At 39.6% G+C, this 27,916-nt stretch overlaps 2 protein-coding genes across 9 annotated transcripts in view; both read left to right on the top strand.

Annotated features, from left to right (window-relative positions):
• Window positions 1-27,916, top strand: part of Rap1a (RAP1A, member of RAS oncogene family) — a 77,885-nt gene that overhangs the window by 29,446 nt on the left and 20,523 nt on the right. For 7 of the 8 annotated variants that reach the window (NM_001005765.1, XM_039102075.2, XM_063281648.1 and 4 more), the window contains one exon: window positions 27,202-27,284. In NM_001005765.1, the coding sequence (NP_001005765.1) occupies window positions 27,228-27,284 (57 nt within the window). In that variant the 5' untranslated portion in view covers window positions 27,202-27,227. Of the gene's footprint in view, window positions 1-14,470; window positions 14,583-27,201; window positions 27,285-27,916 lie in introns of those variants that run through there. The other variant, XM_063281650.1, reaches the window with a different exon arrangement.
• Window positions 14,589-19,985, top strand: LOC108350082 (60S ribosomal protein L21 pseudogene). The gene has a single exon (XM_039103818.2). The coding sequence runs from the start codon at window positions 16,521-16,523 to the stop codon at window positions 17,001-17,003; it is 483 nt and encodes a 160-aa protein (XP_038959746.1). The 5' UTR covers window positions 14,589-16,520; the 3' UTR covers window positions 17,004-19,985.

Genomic DNA, 27,916 nt, shown 5'->3' with positions numbered 1-27,916 from the left:
ATGTGTAGGAAGAATTACCTCATAGATCAGCCTGTTCTGTTATGTGGGGTTCTGCTTATTAAGTACTGTTTTTATTAGCTTCTGGCCATTGGCTAAAGAATGAAAGCACACATACCTTGTTCTTGCATTATGTTTTGTCTTGCTCCTACTGTAGAAAATGATATGGTAGTGTTACACTATTTAACTTAAGTAGTCCATAGGAAAGATAGCATGTTAGATGCAGTTTAAGGCAAGCCTGCGCGTACCAGTTTTGTTGCTGGCTTCTGATCCCAGTTCCATAGATTATTGTGTGGGTGGTCTTTAGTAAGATACTTTTCTTTCCTGGCAGCCAGCCCAGCTTTCTTCTTTCCCTCCCTCCCTCGTTCCCTCCCTCCCTCCCTCGTTCCCTCGTTCCCTCCTTCCCTCCTTCCCTCCTTCCCTCCTTCCCTCCTTCCCTCCTTCCCTCCTTCCTTCCTTCCTTCCTTCCTTCCTTCCTTCCTTCCTTCCTTCCTTCCTTCCTTCCTTCCTTCCTTCCTTTCTTACTGGCTTTTGAGACAAGGTTTTACTCTGTAGCTAAAGCTGTAACCCAGGCTGGTCTCAAACTGTGACAATTCTCCTGCCTCGGTGTTTCAGTTGCTGGAATTATGAGAAGCTCCTCTGGGACTCTAAGCACTTCACACTGCTTCCTAGCGTCACGCTTTTTAGCTGTGAAATATGAGAACTGTCATTAAAAAGTGCAGTCTTGTTACTTGTGGATTGGGTATAAGTGGAGATTCTTTGGAGTGTGCCTGTCCGTGGAGACCAGAGGACTGACTACCTCTAGTGGTTTTCTTGGGCCGTGGTCCACTTTTTCCCTCCAGTCAGAGTTGTTTGCTGCCTGGAACTTATTTGCCTTAGCCCCAGGAATCTGTCTCCACTAACCTGCTGCAGGATCCATACATGTAGCCACCACGCATGCGCTCGTCCTCCCTCTCCCCTCTCCCTCTCCCTCTCCCTCTCCCTCTCCCTCTCCCCTCTCCCCTCTCCCCTCTCCCCTCTCCCCTCTCCCCTCTCCCACTCCCTCTCCCTCTCCCTCTCCCCCAACTCTCTCAGACACACACTGGTGGTTGGTTTTGTTGTTGTGGCAGATTTTGTTTTTCTGAAGCTTAAACTCAGGTCGTCATACTTGCAGATAAACTGTTTTATTAATTGGTCTCTGGACCAGCAATTCTTATGTAAAGAGAAATAAGTCATTCTTGGGGAGACAAGTACTGCATTTTCTTACCCACACATGAATATAGCCGTTAGTTTATTAGAGGCTGAGAGTATAATGGTGGTTTCCCAGAGACTGGAGGAGTCCAGCATGGAGAAGGACAGAGTGTGGTAAATTAATGGCACAACGTTATAGTTAAACAGGAAGCCCTAGTATACCAGACCGTAGATAATGATGATGTGTTTTAAAAAGCTAAAGAAAGAGATTTAAATGTTCTCACCACAGAGATAACAAACATTTGAAGGGATAGTACACATTGAAACATCACATGGCATCTCTCAAATCGGAACAGTTTTTATGAGTCAGTTAAAAACTTGATATAAATTAGGGTCATGTAGATAAATTATCATGGTCTATGTAAAGTTCCTTTATTTTGCTACTGGTGATCAATACTTTACCTCTGATTCTGATTTTGTATATGAAGTAATTGATTGCTTCTCATAAAAGTTTTAGTAGGCAGTTAACATTTAAAAAATATAGGAAATAATATTCCTTTTTTCCTAGAGTGAACTAAATATTTAAAAGAGTGATTATTGTCTTAGATTCCTATGAGCTGGAGCATTGGCTTGGATGCTTTTATGCACTTGATTAATCCTATGCCATTCAGAATATGAAACCAGTTTGCTGATTTTTAGAAGGTTTTTTTTTTTAATTGCTGTAATGTTCTTTGATTTCATTAGGACTCGGGAAAAATAATTGTTATGACTATGAAGACCCAGAGGACTCTTGTTTATACTAATTTTGTACTTACTTGAATTATACTTGCTTTATTTATACTTACTTTAATTATTAAAATGGTTTAATACTTACTTTATAATTTAATTATAAAAGTTTGTACTTTATACTTATTTTATATTTACTTTAATTATAAAAATTTGGTCTTGGTTTACAATTCTTCCTGCATTGTGTATGACAGTGCGTCTCACTTCGTCTTGAGTTCTGTGAAAGGCAAACCAGATAGCATCGCTGACAGGGAGCTTCTCTAGAGTAGGAAGCTAACTGCCGTTTCTTAGTTTTCACTCTGTTGTAGCACAGCTTCTGCGCATAGTTACTTCCTACAAAGATTTAATCTGAGGTTCACTGCAACACCGAGCATACAGTACAAAGCTTCTCCGTGCTGGCTGCACCTCTTCCTCCATTCTCAACAGTGCCCAGCCGAGCCCCTGGTCTGGTGGGTGAGCACATGGCACATCATTGTCACTGAGTGACACCGCACAAAGATCATCTTCTGTCCATGGGTTAACAAGTGTGTAAGCGACAATGCTGTGTACATGGTAGTATTGTATTGAGTAACGTCACTGCCCTAAAGTGTGCCAGAATCCCCTTTTTGTTTGTTTTGACTGTATATCAAGTAAGAAAGACAGTAAGTTCTGTCACATTATATTACTATAATTTTTACTTTATGGCTTTAAGATTCAGAAATACTTGATTTCAGCAGGTTTTCAAATTTTATGATGTTTAACAATCAATTGATTCTAAGTAAAATTATGAATCACAAAAGATGCTATATATATATATATGTATGTACATGTATGTGTGTGTGTGCGAGCGCACACCGCGCACACGTGTTTTGTGTCTGTGTATGTGCACACAGATGTGAAGGACAGAGACATCCTTGGACATCTTCCTCCTTTTCTTTTCTTTTCTTTTCTTTTCTTTTCTTTTCTTTTCTTTTCTTTTTTTGACATAGGGTCTCACTGGCCTGCAGCTTCTCCAAGTATACTAGACTAGGCTCAGCTCTCTCCACCTCCCGACTTGCTGTCACAAGAGTTAAGGTGTTCTCCACCATGTCATACTTTTGACTTACATGGTTCTAGGGATCCAAACTCAGGTCCTTGTACTTTTAAGGCAAGAGTTTTACTGATTCAGCAATCTCCTCAGCTATCTTAGAACACTCTTAGATAAGTAACTCAAGTTAGTTGCTTTCTGACTTCCCCCATCTCTTTTCTGTTATTTTGGGACAGGATCTTATTAGTATTATAGGTATATTCCACTGCCTGCTGAACTGTCCAGTTTGAAAAACAGAAATGACAGTTTTCAAAACTGTCATACACTATGTCATATAATTCCTGTAGTGAGCTGCATATGTATTTTTAAACACTTCTTAAAATATAGTTATATTACTTTCTTCCTGTTCCTCCCTCCAGCCTATCCCAAGTCTTCCCTTCCATGCCCTGACTCTCAAATTGATAGCCTCTTTTTTTTTTTTTGGTTCTTTTTTTCAGAGCTGGGGACCGAACCGAGGGCCTTGCGCTTCCTAGGCAAGCGCTCTACCACTGAGCTAAATCCCCAACCCCGCCTCTTTTTCTTTTATGTAGGAACAAATACATGTATTATATAAGTACAAATATATAAATACAACCTGCTGAGTCTGTTTTTGGTGTTTGTGTGTATATGGTTTCAGGGCCGACTACGTTGTATTTGGATAACCAATTAGGAAGCTCTCTTAGTTGCTATTCTACTGCTATGAACAGACACCATGACCAAGACAACTCTTAGAAAAGAAAATGTTTAACTGGGGGCTTGCTTACAGTTTTAGAGGGTTGGTGTTTTGCCTGTATGTCTGTCTGTGTAAGGATGGCAGATCCCCAGGGACTGGAGTTACAAACAGTTGTGAGGTGCCATGTGGGTGCTAGGATTGAACCTGAGTCCTCTGCAAGAACAGATGACTTGACTCGCTCTAGGAAGTTGCTAGGTTACTGGTGCAAGACATGGTTTTCCTCCTGTTGAATTGACCTTAAGTCCACTTAGCAGTTGGTTACTACCAAGATGTCAGTCCCTTTTATTGCACCTTTAGTGGATATCTTGCCATCTCAGTTGTTGTGGTGGTTCATAGGTACCTCAGCTTAGCAGGACTATTATTAATTGCTTTTCTTCCTTGACAGCTTGCATAGTATTTTCAGGTCTGGAAGCTAGACTGTAGGAAGGAGGCTTTCAGGTTCAATCCAGCTCAAATAATCCAAGTCCTGTGTCCAAAATATGCAGTGTGATATCAAGAATATGCAAAAAACTCAAAAAACAAAGAAGAAATAAAGATAGTTAAGAAGTTCCACAAAAATAAATGCTTCATTATCCTTAGCAGTTAGGGTAATGCAAATCAAAACAGATTTAAGATTTCATCTTACCCCACTCAGAGTGACTAGTTAGGTCAACAAAACAACTGACAGCAAATGCTGGTGAGGTTGTGGAGAAAAAGAAATCCTCATTCACAGTTGATGGGTATGCAAATTGGTATAGCCACTCTGGAAATCAGCGTGGAGAATCCTTAAAAAGCTAGAAATAAATCTACCCTGTGGCCCAGGTGTACCACTCTTTGGCCTGTGCTCAAGACCTGGACCTCGGGCTCCACAGCCTCGTGCTCAGCAGTGCTCATTCCTGCCCTGCTCAGAATGATTAGGAAGTGGAAGCAGTGTGAATGTCCCTCAGTAGATGAGCTTATAATGAAAATTCGGTATGTCCACACAATAGAATACTTACTATTCACTGTAAAGAAAAATGGAATCATGACATTTGCAGGTAAGTGGATGGACCTAGGAAAATTACATTGAGTAAAGTAACCCAGACCTGGAAAGAAATACTACATGTTTTCTCTCACCTGTAGTTCTTAGCTCCGAATCCAAATGTAAAACATGGAGTAATCACAGAAACCAGGAAAGTGGGGAGACCATGGCTGGAGTGTCTGGCAGGAAAATAGCAGGATTCAAGTGATACGGAACAGGAAACAACAATGGGAAGGGGGTCTAAGGACTGAACTCTGTCTTGGCGCCAAGAGAAACTTTACCCTCTGAGCCATCCAGAGACCCTGTTGGTGTGTGTTTGATACATAAAAGTTTTGAATTTTGATGTCCAGTTTTTTTCCTTTTAGTGGTTGTGTTCAAGTGTCATGCCTCCAGAGTTATTGCTAACCCATGTCATATTGTTTCTGTTCATGTTTTCTTCCATGGAACTTTAGTTAAGCTGTTTTGTTTGGATTGTGATCCCCATTTGGTCAACTTTAATATACAGAATAGGATCATTCTTTTTATGTGGACATCCAGTTTCCTAGAACTTTTTTTTTCTTCAAAGTGTGTTCTTTCCTGACTGTCTCCTGTAAAACATAATTTGGCTGTGTTTGTGAAGATTTATTTCTGAGGTCCCTATTCTGTAAGGTGTATTTGTATATTTATTTGTACACTGTTAAGAGCATAAAGTTCTGTGACAGATGTGGTGGTGCCTGCCTCCAGTCTCAGCACTTGGGAGGTACTGAGGCAGAAGGATGACTTCTAGTTTACACAGTGAGTTCTGTTCTAGCCAGAACTACATAAAACGACCTTGCCTCATATATTCATACAACAACAACAACAACTCCTAGCTTCTCTTTTGATTTATTTTTTAAAACTTATGATATTAGAAATATAGTTTCCAAATAATTGGAGATTCTTATGATATCTTTGCTACTGATTCTAAATTTGATTCTATCAGAATATATTTTGCTCCATGCTGTTACCTTTTTATTATATACATACTAGGTACACAGTTTCTTAAAAGAATAAAGATCATACCACTTAGTACTGAGAAAATAATAAATAAAGTTATATAAAATAACAAACATAAAGACTTGTTATTACAGTCAGTAAACTAAAATTTTTACAGTTCACTTATTTGAAAGTATAGAATTGATACAGGACGTAAGCCATTAACTATTGTTTCAGTGCCTTAAAAAACAATTTTACTAGTGCTGCTTATGTGATGAGAGAAGACTACTCTTTTATATTATGGAAAAGAAAACAAGTTTAAGTATTGATCATTGTAGAAATGCTGCCTAAATATTTAAATAGATACTCCTTCCCCCAGTCTATTCTAATACAGTTTATGAACCATCAAGTCAAGCTTCAGAAGTTAAACTTTTTAGCATTGACATAGTCAGGCTGTAAAGGGAACTGGGACTGGATTGTGACAGATTTCTTTCTTACATAGAGCACCATCTATTAGAAATGAGGATGTTAGATGTCTCACACTGAGATCAGTTACAAAGACGAGGCCAGAAAACCTGGAAATGAATCGAAAAGGGATGAAAAGGGATGGGGAAGAGGAGCAGGCTCACCACAGCAGAACACAGCAGTTTGGTGGAGAACAAAAGGCATTTTGTATGGTTTAAATTCCCTTACATTTATTGAGACTTGTGTTTATATATAGAGTATTTACTATGTTGGCAAATGTTCTATATCCCCTGAAAACTAATGTATATTCTATTGTTGGTGGAATAGTCGTTAAGTGTGAGTAAACTCTCTCCTTACTGGCTTTGCCTACTAGATCTGTCAGTTACTGACAGGTGCTGTTATCTGTCAGTACAGTACTATTATTATAAGCAAATGTGAGAGATTTGTTCCTGGTCTCCTTGTTCTATACATTTTGGTATGTTGTGTATTCATTTCCAGAAAATGCTATTTGTTAGATCAACAAAAGTAAAAATGAAGTTTATGATTTAAACCATTGTCATTTCTAAAGAATTCACAGTTCTTAGAAGGTAGACCTGTTGATGACAAATCCCTTCAATTTTTGTTTGTAGAAGTCTTTTCTCTCTCAATTTGAAGGATAATTGACCTAGATGCAGAATTGTGGCTTGGCAGATTTTTCCGAATGATTTAAACATTTCATTTTATATTCTTTTTTTGTGGTTGGAAGAGAATCCTGACGTAATTCTTACCCTAGCTCCTCCTCCCTCTGGCTTACTTGGCCATTTTTTCCTCTTTGTTTCATTTGCTTGCAGTTTGAGTATCTGCCCAAGTAGATGTTTTTATGTTCACCCTACTTGGTATCCTCTCCGTTTTCTGAATTTGTGGTTTAGTGTTTATCCTGTCTGTTTATTTTTTTAGTAGTCTCCCCCTCTTCCCAGATCCTATGCCTGGCTTCATTTTCAACTATATTTGGAAACTAACTAATTCTCGCCACCTCCACTGCAGCTGCTTTGGTCCATGTTGTCTTGGGTGCTTGCGGTTACCTTCATCCTTCTTCCTGCCTTGCCTTTTATCTGTGTCACAGCTAGAGGAGCTTGTCATCCTCTTTGCTCAGTCATCCAGTGGCTTCCTGTCTCAAACAGCCAAGTCCTTGCCATGGCCTGAAAGGCTGGATTTAGCTCTGTTTAGAGTCTCCTGATAATTAATCCCCAATTGCTCTTCAGTTTTAGGGCCCTCTCTCTCTTTCTTCCTTTCTCTCTCTCTCTCTCTCTCTCTCTCTCTCTCTCTCTCTTTCTTTCTTTTAATGAAAGTTGCCAGTCTTCTGGAGGCTTTGCTACCCTGCTCTTTTGCACAGCTCTGTTCTTTAATTTCCCCTAGCCCTTACACAATCAAATACTGCTTTTGAAAACTTAAACCACGTACTCCACAAACTCCTTTTCCCATTTTGCTGCTTCATTATTCTCCAGAGTGTTTGTATTACTGGGGATTCAAATCCAGGCCCTGAGCATGCATACCCCCATGTCCTCACTAAAGCACTTTACCTGCAGAGGAGTCTATGGCAGAGGAGAATATGGTACATTGAAGAAAATGAAAGAAAGCCAATTATGCTGCTGGACTGTTGAGAACAGAGGGGGCACATTGTAAGGTAAATCAGGGTAGGATTTAGAGTCAAATTATAATACTCCCTTTTTGGCCTTATTAGCATTTCCATCCTTACATTTAAAGGTAACGGTGCTCACTAATAAATCATATTACTTGCTTGGAGGGTTATAAGGAGATAGTTGCTAAAGTGGCTGATTTGTTATCTTATGAAAATCATCCTAGCTACTTTATGGGGAATAGACTGAAGGGGGTGTATTCATTACTTTTTTTCTTTCTTTTTTTTTTTTTTTTTTTTTTTTGCTATGATAAAGTACTGTGACCAACGCAACTTAAAAGAGAAAGTATTTAATTGGGCTTATAGTTTCGGAGGGCTAAAGTCCACCATGACAGAACTGTGTGGTAGCAAGCACCAGGCGTGTTGGCTAGAGCAGCACTGAGAGCTCACATCTCAAGCATAAAGAGTGCACTATGGATAATGAGAGGTTTTTGAAGCCTCAAATTTTGACCCTGTAACATACTGGCCTCCAACAGGGGCACACCTAATCCTTCCCAAACTGGGTCTACCACCTGGGGACACTTTATTCAAACATATGAGCCTACAGTGGCCATTCTAAATACAACTGTCTCAGGGAAAGGTGGAGTTTGCTGCAATCAGATGACAGTTGGTTCCAGATTTAGGTGTCAGTTTTTGGCAGGTTGTTAATGACCATGTAAAAAGAATGTTGGAGCAGTAAACCTTCAATGAAATGTTTATAAACATCCTTAATTAGCAATTTTTATCTTCTAATCATCAGACTGAGCTTTCTGATTGTATACAATCTTTTGATTCTACTTTGAGAATATAGAATGTCTGATGTAATGTAGATCTTTAATATACATCCTAGAAAGCTCTGTGTCCTTTTATGTTTCTGAGCATGTAGCGTAAAATCAAGCATCTCTAATTATTCTTATTTAACTTTCATTTATATTAGAGCTAGACTTTGGTTTTGTTTTCACCCTTTATTTTGGAGTCCAAGGCAACATTACAGTTTCAGATTGTTAAATAAACCATATGTAATAAAGTGCTGACAGGAAGTATGACCTGAGTTCTGGAAGAGTGGCTGTTCTCCAGTTGAGTGTGTAGGAGAGAGAACAGGTGTGAGGTCATTTCCAAAGGAGAAGAGAACACATACTCGGTGGCTGCGATTCAGTGGGGGCCAGGAGAGCAGTCCTGCCCAACCACCATGATCTTCAGCACAGCAAACCAGAATCTTGAGTTATTCCAAGTACTTGTAGGTACAAGGGAGAAAGCAGCTTCCAGCTGACTTATTAATTAGTCTGGATGGCTACTGAAGTGCTCCATCTGTGATCTTCAGAGTGACTGTTGGTGTGGAGAACATTTCTTGTGTTCCTTATTGTTACACAGTACACTGAGGCTGGTGAGTGTTGTTCTTACCCACGACCTTGTGCTACCCCTAGAAGCCTATCTGTACTTTTATACAAGTCTGTTCTGTTTCTAATTGCTACCAGGTTGAGGTCAACTTCTGTACCACATGTTTTCTCAACACCACCACCAAATAGTTGAGGATAATCAGAGAACCTAGAATATACCCTAAAGTGCCACTTGCCTAGTTGTCTTAACATGTTGTATAACCAGGACTGTTTGGGGGTTTCTTTCCACCCAAAATGAAGACCATTCATTTTCTCCAGTGTAGCCCTTGCAATCTGCCCTGGGTTTTATTAGCTCCAGTTGGCAAAATAAACTTTCCCATATCCTGAAGATGTTTTAGATCCACATACACATGCAGAGACAGGGGATTATGTCAGTCAGCTGAGTGCCAGCCAAATCAGCCTGCAAGCAATCTGTTTTTTGTTTGTTTGTTTTGCTTTTCTAGTTTCAAAAAAGCCAACTAGCCATGTCCCCTGGTTTTGTTGCCACTTCCTTTGCCACCCTCTATGCTGTGGCAGCAAAGTGCCTTCCACTTCCCAACATCACCTCAGGCCAGGGCCACTTCAATTCAGACCAGTTCAGTACCTTTCAGTTTAAAGAGTCAGTGTGTATCCTAGAGCTGCCTTGTAATTTAGGGTTCCCGCATTGATAGTGTTGCCGAATGTTATGTGTATATTATCTTATTTGTTGTTCACACCAGTGTTGCTGAACTGGTGAAGATTAACCATTATCTCATTTTCCAGCCTCGGTTTCATTCAATTCTAAAGGTTTCCTAGGTTATTGAGCTAGGAACTCATTAGGAAGGTCATAGGCATTAATGTTTGATAAAATCTAGCTTTGAATTCAGCCTTCATTATTTCATGCAGTAAAGTTTTATTGAACATCTACCATTCCCAAGTATTGTTTGGGGTGCTAGGATGGTGTCTTTCTTTACATTTTAGGGAGTAGATATTAACCTTGAAGCTGTTAAAAACAAATATATTATTAGTGGGCAGCTTGAAAAATAGTTTCCTTAATTTCCTGTGGTCTCCCTCCTCCAGTTTATTTCCTGATTGCATTCTACATGGTGCTTATACGGCTCTTCCTCGGGTTCCTGCTATAAAGCTGTGCCCTGGTGATGAGATGTTCTGGGCTCTTAGGATATTGTAGGCGACCACAGTACCCTGATAGCCTGCCGTTAAAGCCATCCTTCCGGGGCAGGAGGGTTGGCCTAGTTGCCAGTCATGCTTGCTATCTCTGCAGAGAACCAGAGTTCGTTCCCAGCACCCACATCAGGTAGCTTATAAGTACCTGTAGCTCTGGCTCCAGAGGCTTTAGCACTCCCTCTTGGCTTCTGTGTATCAGTGCACACATGCCGTATATTCATACACACGCACAAATACCATGTGCTTGTTCCTCCCCTCACGTGACTTGTCATAGTAAAAGTTCACTAGCTTACTCCAGGTCTCTTGAATCTGCTTTTTATCCCCCTTGGAATTCTACATCTGCTATACTCTACTCCTACTTTCTTCCTCTCCTGGCCTTCAAATAATACATATAAAACACAGTGATATATATTCTTTTCTCTCCCCCATCTCCTTCCAAAGGTGAACCTATGCATAAATACAAATTTATGTGTGTGCATATATATGGGTAGAGACAAGTTGGCATGTTAGCCAGTGAACTCTGAAATCAAATTGCTTGAGTTTGAATCATGCCTTTTCTTTCTAGATATGGACTCTTTAACATTTTATATGTTAATTAGTTCCTGCCTCCTAAGCTTAGTATGACTTCCTCCTTCCTAGCTGATACTGGGGGTTGAGCCAGTGGCTTTGTCTACACCAAGCAGATCTATTGCTACTAAGCTATGCCTTCAGCCCTCTTACTATGAGCTATCTACTAAGCATTCAGGAAATGTAGGCTGGCATTATTTGTTGTTGTTATGTAACAAAACCAAATATATCGGAAAGCTAATGTCATTTAAACACTAGAGGCAGGTTGGGTTATGGCTTCTAGTTACTTTATGCTTAAATCATATAACCCAAGTAAAACCCTTTTGTGGTCCCCCTTTATAATGGGGACAATAATATGTTTTAAAATTTTTGATTACTTAAAAGCTTTGTAAATGACAGAATGCTTTATAAAATTTAGTCTGCTGGGCACATGGTTTCACTTTTTAAGGGCACAACATTTTAGCTGAATAGAAGAACTGAGGTCTATTAAAAATATATTTCTGGGTGTAGTAGTTCATGCCTGCATCTCTAGCACTCAGGACGCCAGAGCTCAGTTTAGGATCAAGCTGTACCTGCACCAAAAAACAGTAAATAGACAAATCTCTCAGAAACTTTGCAATAGCGATCTTTCTGTTTTCCCCCAAATGACTCTAAACTCAAGCTTCCTTATTTAAGATTATACATATGTAGTTTATTTCGCAGTACTGCCAAGGGACAAAATTAGAGCAAATAAACTCCCATTTATAGAAGTATATCTGCTAGTGGATTCCAGAATTGGACACATTTAGCTGTGCTTTGCAGAATTTAGTTAACCTGGTCAAGTGTGTCTTTTAAAATGTAAAAGAAAAAAATGTTTTGGTCAACCTAGAAAGTATTAATCTTAAATTTTTTGGACTAAGGACTTGAGAGGTGACTCAGTAAAGTACCTACCCTGTAGCCATGAGGGCCTGAATTGGATCCCCAGTGCCCAGGACACCTTTAGTCCAATTGGGGAATCCTAAATAGGATCCCAAGAGTTCATTAGCCAGCTGGTCCTGCCTCACCAGTAAGCCCCAAGTTCAGGGAGAGCCTGTCTCAGAACATGTGGTAGCAGTGATAGAAGACACCCAGCACTAACCTGTTGTTTACATGTGCATGTGCTCTCACACACTAAGCACACAAGGGTTTTTTAGCCTGGTTAATAATGTCATATTTGACAGTACCCCATCTCCATGTCCATCACTCAGCCGTACACTTTGTGATGATTTCCTGTGTTGCTAAACAGGATACAGGCATTTACTAGGCTTTGATAGCTCATGGATCCAAGAGCACATGTTGTCCCCAAAGGCAGAGTACAGGATATTTTTGGATATGGTACTGTTCTCCCTTCTGTTAGAGGCATTGCTAGTACTAGACATTTAGAAGGAAAAGTTAAAGTCATAGAAACTTTAACAAAGATCATCCCTTCAGGATGAATGTTAAATCATTTAAATATGAGAAGTTAAGTTTTACTTCAGAATAGTAATTTGATTTAATGTAAAAAGTACATTTGAGATTTTCATTTTGAAAGTATTTTGTTTTTAGAAGACAGCGCAGTCTAGTGATTTAATTATGCAATATGAAACCTTGATCACCTACTGTATTGTGAACAACTGCATTAATAGGTGATACTTTTTAACATACGAAAATAAAGCATAAGAGAAATAATATAGTTTCTTTCCATTCTCCTGCTGGAGTTCAAATCTAAACTTTGGCATGAAGCTGTGTCCCCAGCCCTTCTTTTTTTCTTCTTTTTCTATTTTTCAAGTTATTAAATCCATCTCAGTGTTATTTGATGTTGCCAGCTTGTCTGCAGGTTTAGTGATGCACACTGTTGAGCCCCATCATCTGGAGGCTGAAGAAGGACCTGGAGTTTGAAGCCAGCCAAGGATATGTTGCAAGTCATTTCAGACAAGCAGACAAACCAACACTGGCAAGACCAGTCTTGCCAACTTACTTGCTTCATAGCATGAAAATTCATAGTAGGGAAAACATGCTTGTTTAAAGTTGTTTCATAAAAATGTTTTCTTAGTTGTCTTTCAGGGATAAAAAAAATCCAGAATGATGAATTTCTCACTAAATTAAAATTTATATTACTTGATTAAAAAAAGCTATTGTTTTAGGTCTGGATATGATATGGTACAACATTCAGCCATGCAGCACGTCTTTGCATTCAAATCTAGAATTAGTTATTAAAAACAACGCCATAGGATTGCTTTATTTAAGAATGAGATTAAAAGTTTTGCTTTCCTCTCTGAGACAGGGTCTCACTGTGTGACACAGGTGGAGGTATTAGCTCTCACTTTGTTCCCTGCTTGAAGCAAGATCTCATCGTTGTCTCTGAGCAGGCTACACCAGGTCAGATGGCTCACTGTCTTCAGGATTCTCCTCGTTCTGTCCTCTGTCCTACTATAGAAGTACTGGGATTATAGATGGATGCAGTATGTGGATCCTGGGAATTGAGATGCACAGCAAGCTCTTTGCCCTCAGCCCTAGAATGTGTATCTTATAGAAGAGGTATGCTGGGATCTAAGGATAACAGTTAGTGTTAACTGAGAGGGAAGATCAAAGGCATTTCAGGGAGAACAAATAGTTGTGCTTTTGTAAAATCCCTTGGTAAAGGCAAGCATGTCAGATTATTGGAACTGAAGAGAGACCCAGGGCGCCTGGCAACAAGTAAGAGTGCAGAGCAAGATAGGGTACAAAGGGCTCAGTTATTAAGAGCTTCAAAAGAAGCCATTTGACTCCCTGAGAAGGGTGGTAACTGTCATAGTTTCTTCTCTTGCTGTGTGATAAAACAGTGACCAAAAGCAGCATGGAGGAAAGGGTTCGTTTTGTTTTTTACTTTCAGGTCACGGTCTAGCATTGAGGGAAACCATGGCAGGAGTCAGGGTGGGAACCTGGAGGCAGGACACCTTACTACTTATGGCATCATTGCCTTCAACCAGAAAACTCACAGCCGAGTGACTTACTGCAGAGAAATGCTGCTGGATTGCTCACGGGGGCATGCTTAGCTACTTGTCCAGGAATAGTGCTACTCACAATGGGCTGGGCATTGATTAATAAAACACTACAGCACAGGCATGGCCACAGGCCAGACAATATAGGTCATTCCTCAATAGAGGCTTTCCGCTGAAATGCTCTAAGCTATGTCAAGTTGACAATCTTAAAACAATGACCATGGTAAGATGCATGCACACACACATATATCCTGAAAAGATCATTCTGGTTTCAGTGTAGAGCCAATATGCTGTGGAGACTAAGCAACAATGACCTAGTTATGAGGCAGTTTCAGAAGTCCTAAAAGAACAATAATGGTTGTTTAAGACTATGTCTTAGAAGAAAAATTAAGTAGATAGGTTCTATAACTGGAGGGTAACCAATTCTTGACCCAGGTAATTCTAACATTGCTGTCTTTTTCCCTTATTCTACCTTATAAAGGGAGTGGCACAGCAGAAGAGGGAGGGAGCAGGAAGAATGTAAGAGTCAGTTCTTCTGGACATGACTTGGTCACTGTATCCATTACCTCATTGCAGTGTCATCACCTGGACTCTGGATGGTCGGCTGCCAGAGTCGGCTCATCACTACTTCTCATGTATGCAGGAAGGGCTCTTTGGACCACCTCTCACTGAGGGCCTATGGATGGTTGACAGGTACTGAAGGAAGGGCTGTCTTTTTCCTCAGTAGGAGTGGGTAGTTGCTCCTGTCTCAGTAAATAACTGCTTTTTGTGTAAGCAATCCTAATTAAATTCTGGCTTACCCCCCACCCCCAATAAAGGCATTAACATAGGAAGAAGAGTTATTGGGAAGAAGGGCATCAGCAGGAGAGAGGGTGACAGGGGATGAAAATGCCCCAAACTCCACGGTGTTAGGTGTGAATTGACAAAAGTTTTTTTGTTTTTGGTTTTTTTTTTTTAAAGTGACACAAAATGCAAAAGCACTGCTTCGTGATGAAATTATCACTTTAGGATGGTATTTCATAGTATCAACTATGCATAGTTTCATCTTCAGAATATTACAAAGGAATTTTCATTAGATATAGATTCTTGTATGTTGACCACATAGAATTTGTAAGCAAAGATAGATTTTTATAACTGTAATCCTAAACAAACTACTTAGAACTGAAATTAGACATCTACGACATATTCTTTGCAAAGGGATGCAATTCTTCTAGTTGTATATTCCTCACCAAGAAAACTTACCATTCTCATTTTAGGTTTGAGAAGTCCCAGAGGGTCTCGTTGCAGCGTTTGCCAACAGGAAGCAAGTGTGCATGCTTTTAGTTGTCTACCACCTAGAGATACTTAAAGAGGTTCTGAGGGGAAAGTTTAGGGACTCATGTTTAAATGATAAGCTACGTTCCCTTATTCCCCCAGATGAAAATAACTTTAAAAGGCAGAAAATACTGTAGTTTTCATGAATCTAAGGGCTGGAACTGTTTTAAATTTTATTATTACCTTTTGTTTGTTTGTTTTTGTGGTGGTATGGATTGATCTAGGCACATGCTACATAAGCATTCTACCTTTGAGCTAAAGCCCCAGCCCCAGCCTCATCCTCAGCCCCAGAGTGGGTGTTTTAGCGGACATGGCTCTGTACAGGCTTAGGAAGTGAAAGCTAGAACAACTACCACAACCTATTTCTGTCATGAGGTCCATTACTAAACTCTTGGGGTTGGCTACATTGTCTTGGAGACATACAGGTAGAACACTAACTCAGCCTGTTAGGAAAAATAGCTCATCATGTGTGTCTATGTGGCCCCCCCAACCCTAGACAACTACAAGGAAAATGAAATGAGTTGAAGTGGTGGGGGAGGTTGGGAGGGGAGCAGTTACTCCCTGATATTTTATAGTTATAACCTTATCTCTGTGAGATTTACATCTCTAAGTCAGTTTGTGAATAGTTGTAAGATAAAAATGAAATATGGTTTACAGTAACTCCAGCCAGAGATAGCCCTTGACAGAAGCAAATGCATGTCATAGTTTTAAAAAAAAAATTCCTCAGTTCAAAAAGAAAAAAGATACTGAAAACAAGGACCAACCACAACAACAGATGGCTCAATTGGATCCTCCCACTGACTTTATACCTTATCATTTTTATATGTAGACCAGCATGTTTAGGAAATTTTAAATTAAAATATCAGAATGGCAGCATTATGATACTTAGTATTGTAGAACTTTCTATGAATCTCTCAATATTCTAATCCTTAATACATATTAATTCAGTCAGTTCTCACAACTGTGAAACAGTGGCCACTTATTATAGGTGAATAACTGAAGCACAAAATGAGGAAGTAACATGGGCAAGGTTAGTAGATGAGACAGTGTTTCTAGCTGTTTTTAACTGTTTCACTGTGCTATGTAAGAACAAGAAAATGAGATGATGAAGTATTGCTATTAGCGTTGAAGGGAAAACAATTTAGAAACTAAATATGTGTTTATAAATATATACATTTGTTATATAAAAATATATTTGTATAAATAAAATTAAGTTTAAACGGACAATTTACACTCAAACTAGTGAGCAAGAAACTGATCTGAAAAATAGGTTAACTGCTTTCCACCGGGGAAGCCATCTTCCAGTAACTCACCAAAATGATGAATACTAAAGGAAAGAGGAAAGGTACTCAGTATATGTTCTGTAGACCTTTTAGGAAACATGGAGTTGTTCCTTTGGTCACATACATGCGAATCTACAAGAAGGGTGATATTGTAGACATCAAGGGAATGAGCACTGTTCAAAAAGGAATGCCCCCTAAGTGTTACCAAGACAAAACCGGCAGAGTCTACAATGTCACCCAGCATGCCGTGGGCATCATTGTAAACAAGCAAGTTAAAGGCAAGATTCTGGCCAAGAGGATCAATGTGTGGATTGAGCACATCAAGCACTCAAAGAGCAGAGACAGCTTCCTGAAGCGGGTGAAGGAGAACGATCAGAAGAAAAAGGAAGCCAAAGAGAAGGGCACCTGGGTTCAGCTGAAGCACCAGCCTGCGCCACCCAGAGAAGCCCCCTTTGTGAGGAGTAACGGGAAGGAGCCTGAGCTGCTGGAGCCCATTCCATACGGACTCATGGCCTAATGTATACAAAGGAAATGAAGGACCTGGACTGCAAAAAAAAAAAAAAAAAAAAAGTAAAGAAAAGAAAGAAAGAAAAAAAATAGGTTAACTGAAAAAGACAAGGATAGAAAAATGTAAGAAAATATTTGAAATTATGGCAGAAAAAAATGCTTTTCCTGATGCTTGTCCCTCTAGTAGTGAGTGGTGGGTGTGCTGACTGAACGCTTTGCTGTCTAGCCAGCACTTCCATGCCATTGCCTTCTAACAAGTGAATTCTGTCCGTATGATAAGCTCTGAGCAATTGGGGATACTAGTGCAAAACTGCAACTTCTAGGTCATGAATAAGGAGAAAACGTATTACTTTTTTTTCTTGTCTTCCATCCCGTGGACGAAAAGAATGTAATGTGGTTGGTGAGCTATTGTGGGGGGTTAAGGGTTGTATGAAAGTAGTGCTTTAAGGATGACACAGTAAGATATAAAAGTTCGGCTCGCATATTTCTAACCTGCTAAAGAAGCCCTAGACTATATGAGTGGGGGTGGGAGGCTTGAGTCGTCCCTTAGATGATAGATGCTCTCATTAGAGCAGCTTAGTCTCCATCCTAATACAGGAAGAGGTTTAGCAGTTGTCTGATCAGAATTCCAGGTAAGAGGAAAATCAAATAGAGATAATATTTAAGGAGATTAAGATTTCATATTTCCAAAGTACTAAATAGACACCAGTTGAAGACATTAGATCCTAAGCAAGCTAAATAGAGATCTAAGCCTAAGCACTCAGTTAAAACCACAGTCAGAATAGCCAGAGGGGGAAACTTTCCAAAGAGCTGCCATTACAGCAGCTGACTTAGTGAAAGGAAAATAGAAACCCAGGCAATAGGCAGTGTACTGAGGGCTCATCTACTAAAGCTGAAGTGTCTTCCAACAGTAGTGGTAATGAAGAGCAGCAAAGCCTTTAAAACAAAAACTGAATATCCTAAGAAAAGATCACAGAAGGTAAGATGCAGAGATAAATACTCCTCGATGCTTGATGAGGAGTGCATTATTAGAGAAGGGGCCAAACATGGTGGCATATCCTATAACCTCAGCATTTGGGTACTGGAGGAGAAGAATTGCTATGAATAGGTCAGCCTACACTACAGAGCAAAACAATCATGAACACTCTAGCAGTTCATGTTTGCTGAGGAAGGGGAGACTTTCTTCAGTGGTGTAGCCTTCTCCTGTACCCCTATAACCAGTCCTAACTACAGTCAGTGGGTTGAAAAGAATAAATACATCAATAAAAAAAATGTGGTGGACAAAAATATGAGAGAAAGAGATTGAAATTGTATTAGGAGTCTTTAGAGGAATAAAACTAATAGAAGAATATATACTATAAAAGAGACTGACTAGATTGGTTTGTATGATACATGGTATGCAGTCCAGCTATGTCTGTTTAGGTATTGGAGAGGGCGAGAGCCTTATAGCTGATCAATCTAGAAGGGTTGACCCAACTTGTCACTGAAGGCCTAGAAGATTCCTGAAGAGCCCCTGGTCTTCAGTCCATGTAGAAGTCCAAGAGGCTGAGTTCCAATGCCATGTCCAAGGATGACAGTGGCAGTCTGTGTATCGGCTAGCGAGGGGCAAAGGCGAGCAGGTAAGAAGCAACCGTTTTGAACCTCTGTACATCTGAGCCCCTGCTGGCAGGTACTGTCCACTTCAAGGGAAGGAGGATTCCTCCCTTGCTTAATCCTTCTAGGAAATTACCCTTAACCTACCCAGTGGTATGTCTCTTAGTTGATTACGAACCCAATCAAATTGACAACCAAGATTAACTATCACAATTCCATTTTGTTGGTTAGTGAATAAATTCAATGATAAATTATTTTATTGTCACAATAATATATTAAAGCTTTCAAGACCACTTGTCAAACTCAACGGAAATTTTACTGTTACCTTTGGAAATCTGTAACTTGAATATTTAGAAAATTCTAAGGATTTAAACAATGAATTAACCACCATCAAATGGTGTTTGTCTGTTTGGCAGGATCTCACCTTGGCTGACCTGCAACTGGCTATGTAGACCAAGTGGCTTCTAATCCAAATTACTCTGCCTCTAATTGTTGGGACTAAAGATATATGCCGCCACACCCAGTCTCTTATTAAAGTTTTTGACAAAGATTTATTTAGATTATATAGATGGATAAATTTCTTTAAAACAGTGTAATTTGTGTTTCTAGCTAATATGTATGTAAGGAAAATGCAGAGAAAAGCTTTGAATCCAAGAATTGTTGGAAACTGCTAAGAGTTCTATACCTGGACCAAAGTGATGACAGTAGGAATGAGTCGTAATGTAGTGCTTTTTCCCTTAAAAACCACAACAAAAATCTAATAGCAACAGTAAAACAAAAACCTAGGCACAGTCACTGTCCTTATAGTACAGACTCTACTCTCAACCTAACAGCTTGCAGAAGACAGGCACTGATGTCCTCCTGGGCCAGTTTTGTTAGGAGGACTGAGTAGCAGAGCTCCAGAGTCCACAGATGCAGACCCACAGTCCAGAGTCTGAAGCACCACTGTGCCCAGATACTTTGGAGGAGGGACTCTTAACCTGTAGCACTTTTATCATACGGGTATCATATGGGTACTTTTAACATAATATCTAAAACCAAAAATGAAGACACAGTCTCCAATATAGAGGAAAATACTAAAGTGACTTAATTATGCATTGAGGTAATAGTGATCTCCTTTTTTGGTAAAGCTGGTAACTTCCAATAGTATCAAGCAACCATGGAATAGTTTTGTGGTGGCTTGGTTTTTGTTTGTATAGTGCCTCCAGGTATTGAACCCAGTATTTTGTGAATAGTATGCAAATTACCCTGCCATCAAGCCATATCCTAGGCACAAAGTGTGTAAAAGGAGTGAGAGAGACAGAAGCCTTTACAGAAGAAACCAGAGCAGCAACAGAAACGTGTTTTAAAAGAAAACTGCTGAGTGCAGATGATTACATATAGAGGTTGAGAGAGAAAAGAAAGAAAGAAAAAAGATCCCTGTTCAAATGCTTGAAGTCTAGAAATGGAGGAGGAATTCTCTTTGTTGTATTTATAGCAGTGAACAGAACTGAAGCCAGCTAGTGGCCACCACAAGACCCAGAGCAATGGAGAAAGAACTTGTAACAGCTCAGTTGCCCAGAAGTAGAGTGGAAATTTGCGTGCAGTAGTGTTTGAAGGAGGCTTGTGATTAAAGAAGTTCTATGTTTTAATATTTAAGCAGGAAAATACAAAAAACAAAAAACCCAACCCAAACCAGTTCTTTATTCACCACATCTAAGTTAAGTGTATTATTTCCTAGGTTTTGTATTTGTCAGCGTTGGCTGGGGTCATGGTTTCTTTTCATTGTGTTGTGTGTGATAACTGACATTTTTTTCACTGTTCTTAATATTTTTGCTTACCACTCTCTTATTGTTTGTGAGGGTGCAGTAAAATCACCGAACTGGACTACTAGGTAGGTAGAAAGAAAGGTTTAATTGGGGAGCAAACTGCCAGTCTGCCTCTGAGAATAATGGTTTGCTGGAAAGCAAGTGGGTTTTTATGGTAGTTAGCAGGGTGTGGGGGGGATCTTTGAGCTGATGAATAATATTGTCTGAAGTAGTTGACCATTGTGGGCAGATAAAGGAGGTCATGGTTTTCCTAGCAAATAGAAAGCTGCCTTACAGAGATTTCTGAGGAAAGCTTCTGTTTACCCAGTATAACAATCCTGCTTACCTGTCAGAGAATCCTTTCATTCAGGACACTGTCACTAGCGTTGTCATTTTGGGGGCCTGATTTGGACCTAACACTGTTGAATTTTCAGTTACTGAGTCTTGTTTAATGATGTGTGTGTGTGCATGCGTCTCTCCCTCCCTCCCTCCCCCCTCCCTCCCCCCTCCCTCCCTCCCTCCCTCCCTCTTTCTCCCTCTCCTTCTCCCTCTCCTTCTCCCTCTCCCTCACCACCGTGTGTGTGTGTGTGTGTGTGTGTGTGTGTGTGTGTGTGTGTGTGTGTGTGTGTGTGTTAATTTATGGGGTAGATGTGGGTGTGTGTAGGGTGCAAGTGTGCCTATATATGTTAAAGTTAAAAGTTGATGTCAGATGTCTGTTTATTGTTCTTCACCTTATATAGAGGGGACTCGGAATTCACTGTTTTTGTAGAACTGGTTGGCCAAGTAGCCCTTAGAATTTGCCACTTATCCCCCACCACAACTCCCCTTCCACCTGTCCCTGCCTCACCAGTCCTGGAGTTACAGGTATGCACCACCAGACCCTCACCATTGTATTTGGCTTTTTACTTGTGTGCTCTGGGAATCTAAGCTCAGGTCCTTTTGCTTGTGCAGCACCTACTTTCTATTAAGCCTTGGTACCTTTCCTAGTGATTTCAAAAGTATATCCATCTAGTTGGTTGACATTTTATTTTCCATAGTTATTTAAACTTGAAATTTTTCCATGTATATAGAGAAATACTCATTATTACTTTTTTTCCCAAGCAAAAGGAAAACCTTTATATAACAAAGCCAGTCCTCAGACAATCAGTGATTCTTTGTTAATGATCAAAGCCTTCATGATTCAGTCCCACTTCTCAAATATTATACTCTTAAGATACAACTTTGGGGATTACGTTTCCAACAATGAGATCGGCAGACACTCAAATCACAGAACTCCCTCAATGTATGTTCCCTGTCTCTGCTTTTCTTCTTCACTCTGGTCTCGGTTATAGACTGAGCAGCTTGCTTTTATTTTAAACCATGCCTTTGTCTTCATCCTATCTACCACCTTTTTATAGAGATAATCATGTGTTTGTAAATCTCTAATAGATCTTTTTATAAACAGTATAACCCCAAAACGTCTTTAAATATCCTCACAGGGTCTATCAAGTGTTTCTTTAGGTTTTGTTATTCTCTTAAACGTTTTTGTCTCTGAAATAGTTCTCTCAGATCTGTGGTTATCTTTTCTCACCTAAATGAAATCACCCTCCACCTGTTGTGACCTTGCTTAACGTTAGCGTCTCTGACTCATCTCTAAAACTAAAGATAATACACTTGCTTATAACCCCTGCTCCAGGGATCTACTCCCCTCTTCTGGTTTCCTTGGATACTGCATGCATATAGTGCTCAGACACACAGGAAGGCAAAACATCCTTACACAGAAAATAAAATTAAATCTGTTTTAAAAAACGAGGATAATTGGGATAAAATTGGAGATACTAAGAATGTTGTGTGGATTAAAAGTATTAACAGATATAAGTGTTTAACAGTAGTCAGTTGCAGTTAATTTTTCTCTTATGTTCTACTCTAACATTTCTACCCTTTTTGTTTAGTCCTCCAGATATATTAGTATTTCTTCTGATAAACTGGAGCAGGGTTGTTTGTTTGTTTGTTTGTTTAGGATATATAGTTTGATGAAATACATTTGACATGGTATACTCTTAGGTTTTGTACTCAGGGCTTCAATCAGCTTTGAATAAAAAAGAAATCTAGAAATGATTTAAAGTATATAGGAGGGTATATGTAGTTTACGTGCAGATATTGTATTATGTAAGGGACTTGAGGATCTGGATTTTGGTACATGGTGAGCATGAGAACAGTTCTGAGACCCACTCCTCCTCTTCCACCACATGGCTCTGTATGTGCACTCCCTTCCCCTGGTGTACTAGTCTGGAGAGTATTAGAAATTACAGTGTAGAGAGGAGGGCTTCAAGATGAATGCTTTCAATGAGGTAATAGTTACCACACAGTTTCATATCAGAAACCTGCAGTGTTAAGATGGTTGTTTGTTTTAGAAAGTTAAATCTTGTCATGATTTTTGTTTCCATTTCCTCCTCCCTAAAACATGTTGTGGCCACTTGCCAGAGTTTCGTTCTGTCTGTTTTACAGTGCTGAAAAGCCAACAAAGAGCTGCGTGTCACATGTTCAACCAGTAAGCTCCAGTCTTTGCTTTAAAATAATGGCTTGGACATGGTAGCGCACACCTTTAATCACAGCAGCTGGAAGACTGAAGCAGATGGATCTCTGAGTTTGAGAACAATTGATCTACATAATGAGTTTCAGGGCAGCCAGGGCTACATAATGGAGAAACCATGTCTCAAAAATGAATAAATAAATGATATTGTTGCTATCAGGAAATATTTAAGCATGTGGTGGAATATGGTGGCACACATTTTTAATCTCAGGAATCCAGAGGCAGAAGCAGGCAGATCTCTGTGTTGAAGGCTAACCTTGTCTACATAACTTGGACCATGTCTGCCAAGACTGCATAGTTGAGACTGTCCATGAATGAGTGAGTGAATTAGGTTACAGATAAAGGCCGTTGCTAGGACAGCACCTTTGGGGTTCCTACTGTTACAGTTTAGTTCAAATGTCTAATTTCTCATCCTAATCAAATACTTAGTTTCCTTTATATATTTTTAAATATATATGTATTTATTTATTTATTATATATAAGTTCACGTAGCTGTCTCCAGACACACCAGAAACGGATATCAGATCTCATTAAAGATGGTTGTGAGCCACCATGTAGTTGCTGGGATTTGAACTCAGAACATCTGGAAGAGCAGTCAGTGGTCTTAACCACTGAGCCATCTCTCCAACCCATGAATTTTAGGTTCAATTTGCAGGGAAAACTTTTGTCTATAGTTCTTTAGTTTATGCATTTTTAAAACACAGGAAACTAATTTAGGATTTATTTGCTTTGTAGAGACAAGCAAATTATGCTACTTTTAAAACTAATTTTGTGGAACTTGAATCATAACATTAAGAAGTCAAAGTTGGGGCTGGAGAGATGGCTTAGCAGTTAAGAGCATTGACTGGGGGCTGGAGAGATGGCTCAGAGGTTAAGAGCACTGTCTGCTCTTCCAGAGGTCCTGAGTTCAATTCCCAGCAACCACATGGTGGATCATAACCATCTGTAATCAGATCTGGTGCCCTCTTTTGGCCTGCAGGAATACATGCAAGCAGAAAGCTGTATGATGTATACATAATAAATAAATAAATGTTTAGAAAAAAAAAAAGAGCACTGACTGCTCTTCCAGAGGTCCAGCAAACACATGGTGGCTCACAACCATCTGTAATGGGATCTGATGCCTAATTCTGGTATGTCTGAAGATAGCTACAGTGTGTGTGTGTGTGTGTGTGTGTGTGTGTGTGTGTGTGTGTGTGTGTGTGTGTATTCTTTAAAAAAAAAAAAGTCAAGGTTGACTTAAAACTTTTATTAGAGTGCTGTGTCTGTCACTTGTCAGCCAGCAGTCTCAGCCAAAGTCAGGTGCTTTCTGCTGTTTGTTGGGAGCTCAGGACACAGGAGGTCTCCACAAAGACAGTTGCTTGGAAGATAGATTATTTCCTTACTTGGCAATGATGTGTTAGCAGTAACTCCCTTAAGGAGGGAAAGATGAACTCCAGTTACTCCTACTGATATTTCTATGTATGTGCTTGCTGTACAAGCTATTTATTTTTATAGATGTGCTTCTATGTGTGTATATTCACAATCCATGTTATGTACATACAGTATGTGAAAAGGGACTTTGAAAGTTGGATATAGTAACCATTTTGTTAAGGAACAGAGACTAAATATTCTGTTATTGGAAAATTGACCCAGGTAAATTGATCATCTCTGAATTCTTTCCCTAATTCCTGTTCCCCTAGAAAATTTGGAAGCATTTGGGGAATATAAACAAGCTACTGTTTGCTGTATTGTGACTACTTCATGAGAGATGCATACTTGAACTAGAGTACTGATTAGAGTTCACATAATGGTTGCAGTCCCTGAGAGGCCTGGGTAAGGACGGAACAGTCTGTGCAGGAAGCAGTATGATGCTCTTGTATGCCAGCATCAGCATTATTCTCATGTAAGTGAGAGAACCACCTAATACATAGGTAGGACACCTACACAAGTTTGTCAAGCAAAAGCTTACCAGACCCCACCTGATTCTCATGTCTCTGATAACATGTAGTTACTTTCAAGTCCTCCTCCTAGCTTTCCTCTCTTTCACTGAATGTTCCTCAGTCGATTTCGAATACTGCTGTGCTTTGAATTGCTACCATTTTCTGAGCCCTTTCAAACTTGAGTTTTAAAAATAGCTATCAAATTCTGTTATGTGCTTTTCCCACAGAAATTTCAAATTTCCTCAAGCAACGAACCTGCTTCATTTGCAGGTGCCCTAACAGCCACTTTTTTGCTCAAACTAGATACCTAGGAATTACGTTTGTCTTTCTTCTTTCTCCTTATCAATCACCTCTCATCAGTTAGAGTCCTGAACCTTCAAAAGAGCACAGTCCCCTTCTCAGTCTAAGGCCACCGTAGAGGTCTTCATCAGGTCTCACTGAACTACTCATGTTCGTCAGCCCATGTTATGTAAATATAAATGTAACCATAATAACATGAAGAAAAATCACTGTGTCAGGGCTGGAGAGATGCTCAGAGGTTAAAAGCACTGGCTGCTCTTGAAGATGACGCAGATTTGATTCAAATATCTATAACTCCAGTTTCAGGGGATCTGGTGCTTCTAGCCTCTGTGAGCACAAGACACACATTTGGTGCACAGGCATGCAAGCTAGCAGAACACCCATGAGTTTAAAACAAACAAACAAACAAACAACTCTTTTCTATTTGGGTATCTAGGTAAAAGGTAAACTCTAATAGGACAGGTGCCTTTGCAAGCACAAGTCTATGCCCAGCTTCACATTCCATAACTTTTTTCTTTGTGTGGCAGGCTTTTACTATGTAACCCTGGCTGATATCAAGTTCACTTTGTAGATCAGGCTGGCCTCAAACTCACAAAGATCTGCACTTGACACTTGAGTGCTGGGATTAAAGGTGTAAACTATCTCACCAGCCATAGTGTGGTGGTGGTGGTGGTGGTGGTGGTGGTGGTGGTGGTGGTGGTGGTGGTGGTGGTGGTGGTGGTGGTTATGTTTTTGGTTTGGTTTCTTTTGATTTTGGTTTTCAGCCCTATATTGAAAAACATGTAGACTATCACTAAGGAGGTTGTTAGGTTTTTCTGCCAATGTATAAAATTTTTGAGGTGTCTAGTGGATGCCTGCTGTTTCACTAAGAAGCAATGCTATTTCTTATCACCATGTAAACCCTGAGACTGCAGCAACATATTTTCTTTTCTCTCATACTATGTTCTTTGTCTTATCTCATATAGTTCAGTCTCCATGCGTGGTAGTCCTTTTGGTACATTTCTAAGAAGTATATTTTCAAGTGAATTGCTCTTGATAGTACATGGAATTTAGTCGTGCTGAAAAAACAGTGTCTGTATAGAACATGCATCTAGACCAGAGGACTGGGTATATTGACAAGTACATATCCACTCCCTGGTTAGTCACTGAGTGAGAGCTTGACTTTCTATTGGTCCCAAACTCAAGTGATTCCTCTGGAGATTCCTGGATAGTCAGAGCCTAGCTCCCTTTCCTTTGGTGTATTTTCAAAGCTGCCTGAACTCTTTCTCCCTGTAGCACAGCCTGAAAAGAAACTTCGGATAGAAAGCCAAGGAGTTGTGAGCATGTTACGTCTTTCTTATCTACACATTTCCATCCTCGCTGTTTATTTTCTACTGTCTAAAATAATTATCTCGTTTTCCCCAGTGTTCTAGCAGTTTTCTATAGAGTAGAAAGTCTTAACCTTTTTTGCTCCATTGTTACCATTGGAAATTATTTTCTGGCTTTTACTTTGTAAGATAAGCTTATAATCTGTTTATTCTTTGCAGCTCTTTGGACCGTGGGTAGTGCTTACTAATCCCTGCTGATACATGTTAACAACGTCTTTTCACCTACTATTTATATCCTAAGAATTTTCAAGCTGACATTTTATACCATTCAGCTATAATAAAACATTACAGAAGTACTATATGCTTTGGACAAGTAAAGTAACATGTTGACTATGTTAAAGCTCATGTGCTTCTCCAGATTATAGCTTTGCAAATAAGTAGGGTCATGGTTATAGTTGATTTTAATTCCCTGTTTTCTGAACACTTTTCAAAGTAATATGAACAGGCTTAATGACTGATACCTAGTCAGAGATCATCTTCAGTAAATAAGAGTCTGGGACTGGTCCTATAAAGTCGTTATTGAAAACTGTGTCATTTTTGCACAGTTGCCTCTGTTTTAACTAGATAATGTTAATGGAAAAAATTAAAAAGCAAAACCCTGTGTTTGATGCTACATTTTTAAGTTGTTTTGTAAGTTTGTGAGTTTTTATTTTTATTTTTTGTTTTTCAGTTGTCAATATTTAAACAGACCACATCATGCGTGAGTACAAGCTAGTGGTCCTTGGTTCAGGAGGCGTGGGAAAGTCTGCTCTGGTAAGTTAACCACCCAGCTATAGCTCATCAATATTAACTAATATATAGAATGTGGACTTTGGCTTGCTTTCATGCTTCTAGTGAGTAAGGAAAAAAGAGACTTTGTTCTTTATAAACCTGCTATTTGTAGCCAAAGATGTATATAGCTTTTGACTGGCAGGTCACTTACACTTTTCTATGCCAGCTACTTATTGGCCACCAGTATCTGTGACTCAAAGTGGAACATAATTTTTATTGTCAGGAAAATTTATATTCCATTGGGGAAAAGTGTTATAGATTGTCTCAGAGTAGATTCTCCTTTGCCTGACTCCAAGCTTGCATGGTCTGAGAGTTACTTTTTGCATATATGAGGTAATATGCCAGCCTCTGGGGTCACAACAGCAGATAAAAGTCCTTCATGGAGCTCACAATATAGCAGAAAAGCAGATGTAATCACACACAATTAAAGAATTACTTGATGCTCTGAAAGAAAAATTCGGACTTTTAAGGGAGAGACTGGCAAATGGCCCTTAGCTTTGAGAGCTGCAGGAAAGGCCAGATTAGCTAGGCATTAGTAAGTGGGAGAAAATGAGGTAACAGGAAGGTGGGAGCTCACAGGACTGAAACAGGGTAGGGTTTCTTGAGGGCGCTAG

The sequence above is a fragment of the Rattus norvegicus genome, chromosome 2 (genome assembly GCF_036323735.1).
Source record: "Rattus norvegicus strain BN/NHsdMcwi chromosome 2, GRCr8, whole genome shotgun sequence".
In the NCBI taxonomy this organism is placed as follows: domain Eukaryota; kingdom Metazoa; phylum Chordata; class Mammalia; order Rodentia; family Muridae; genus Rattus; species Rattus norvegicus.
Note: the sequence above shows the minus strand (reverse complement) of the source record. Positions and strands in the feature narration are given on the sequence as shown.

Coding starts and splice junctions, on each gene's coding strand:
- LOC108350082 (XM_039103818.2), top strand. CDS start 16,521: ATGATGAATACTAAAGGAAAGAGGAAAGGTACTCAGTATATGTTCTGT.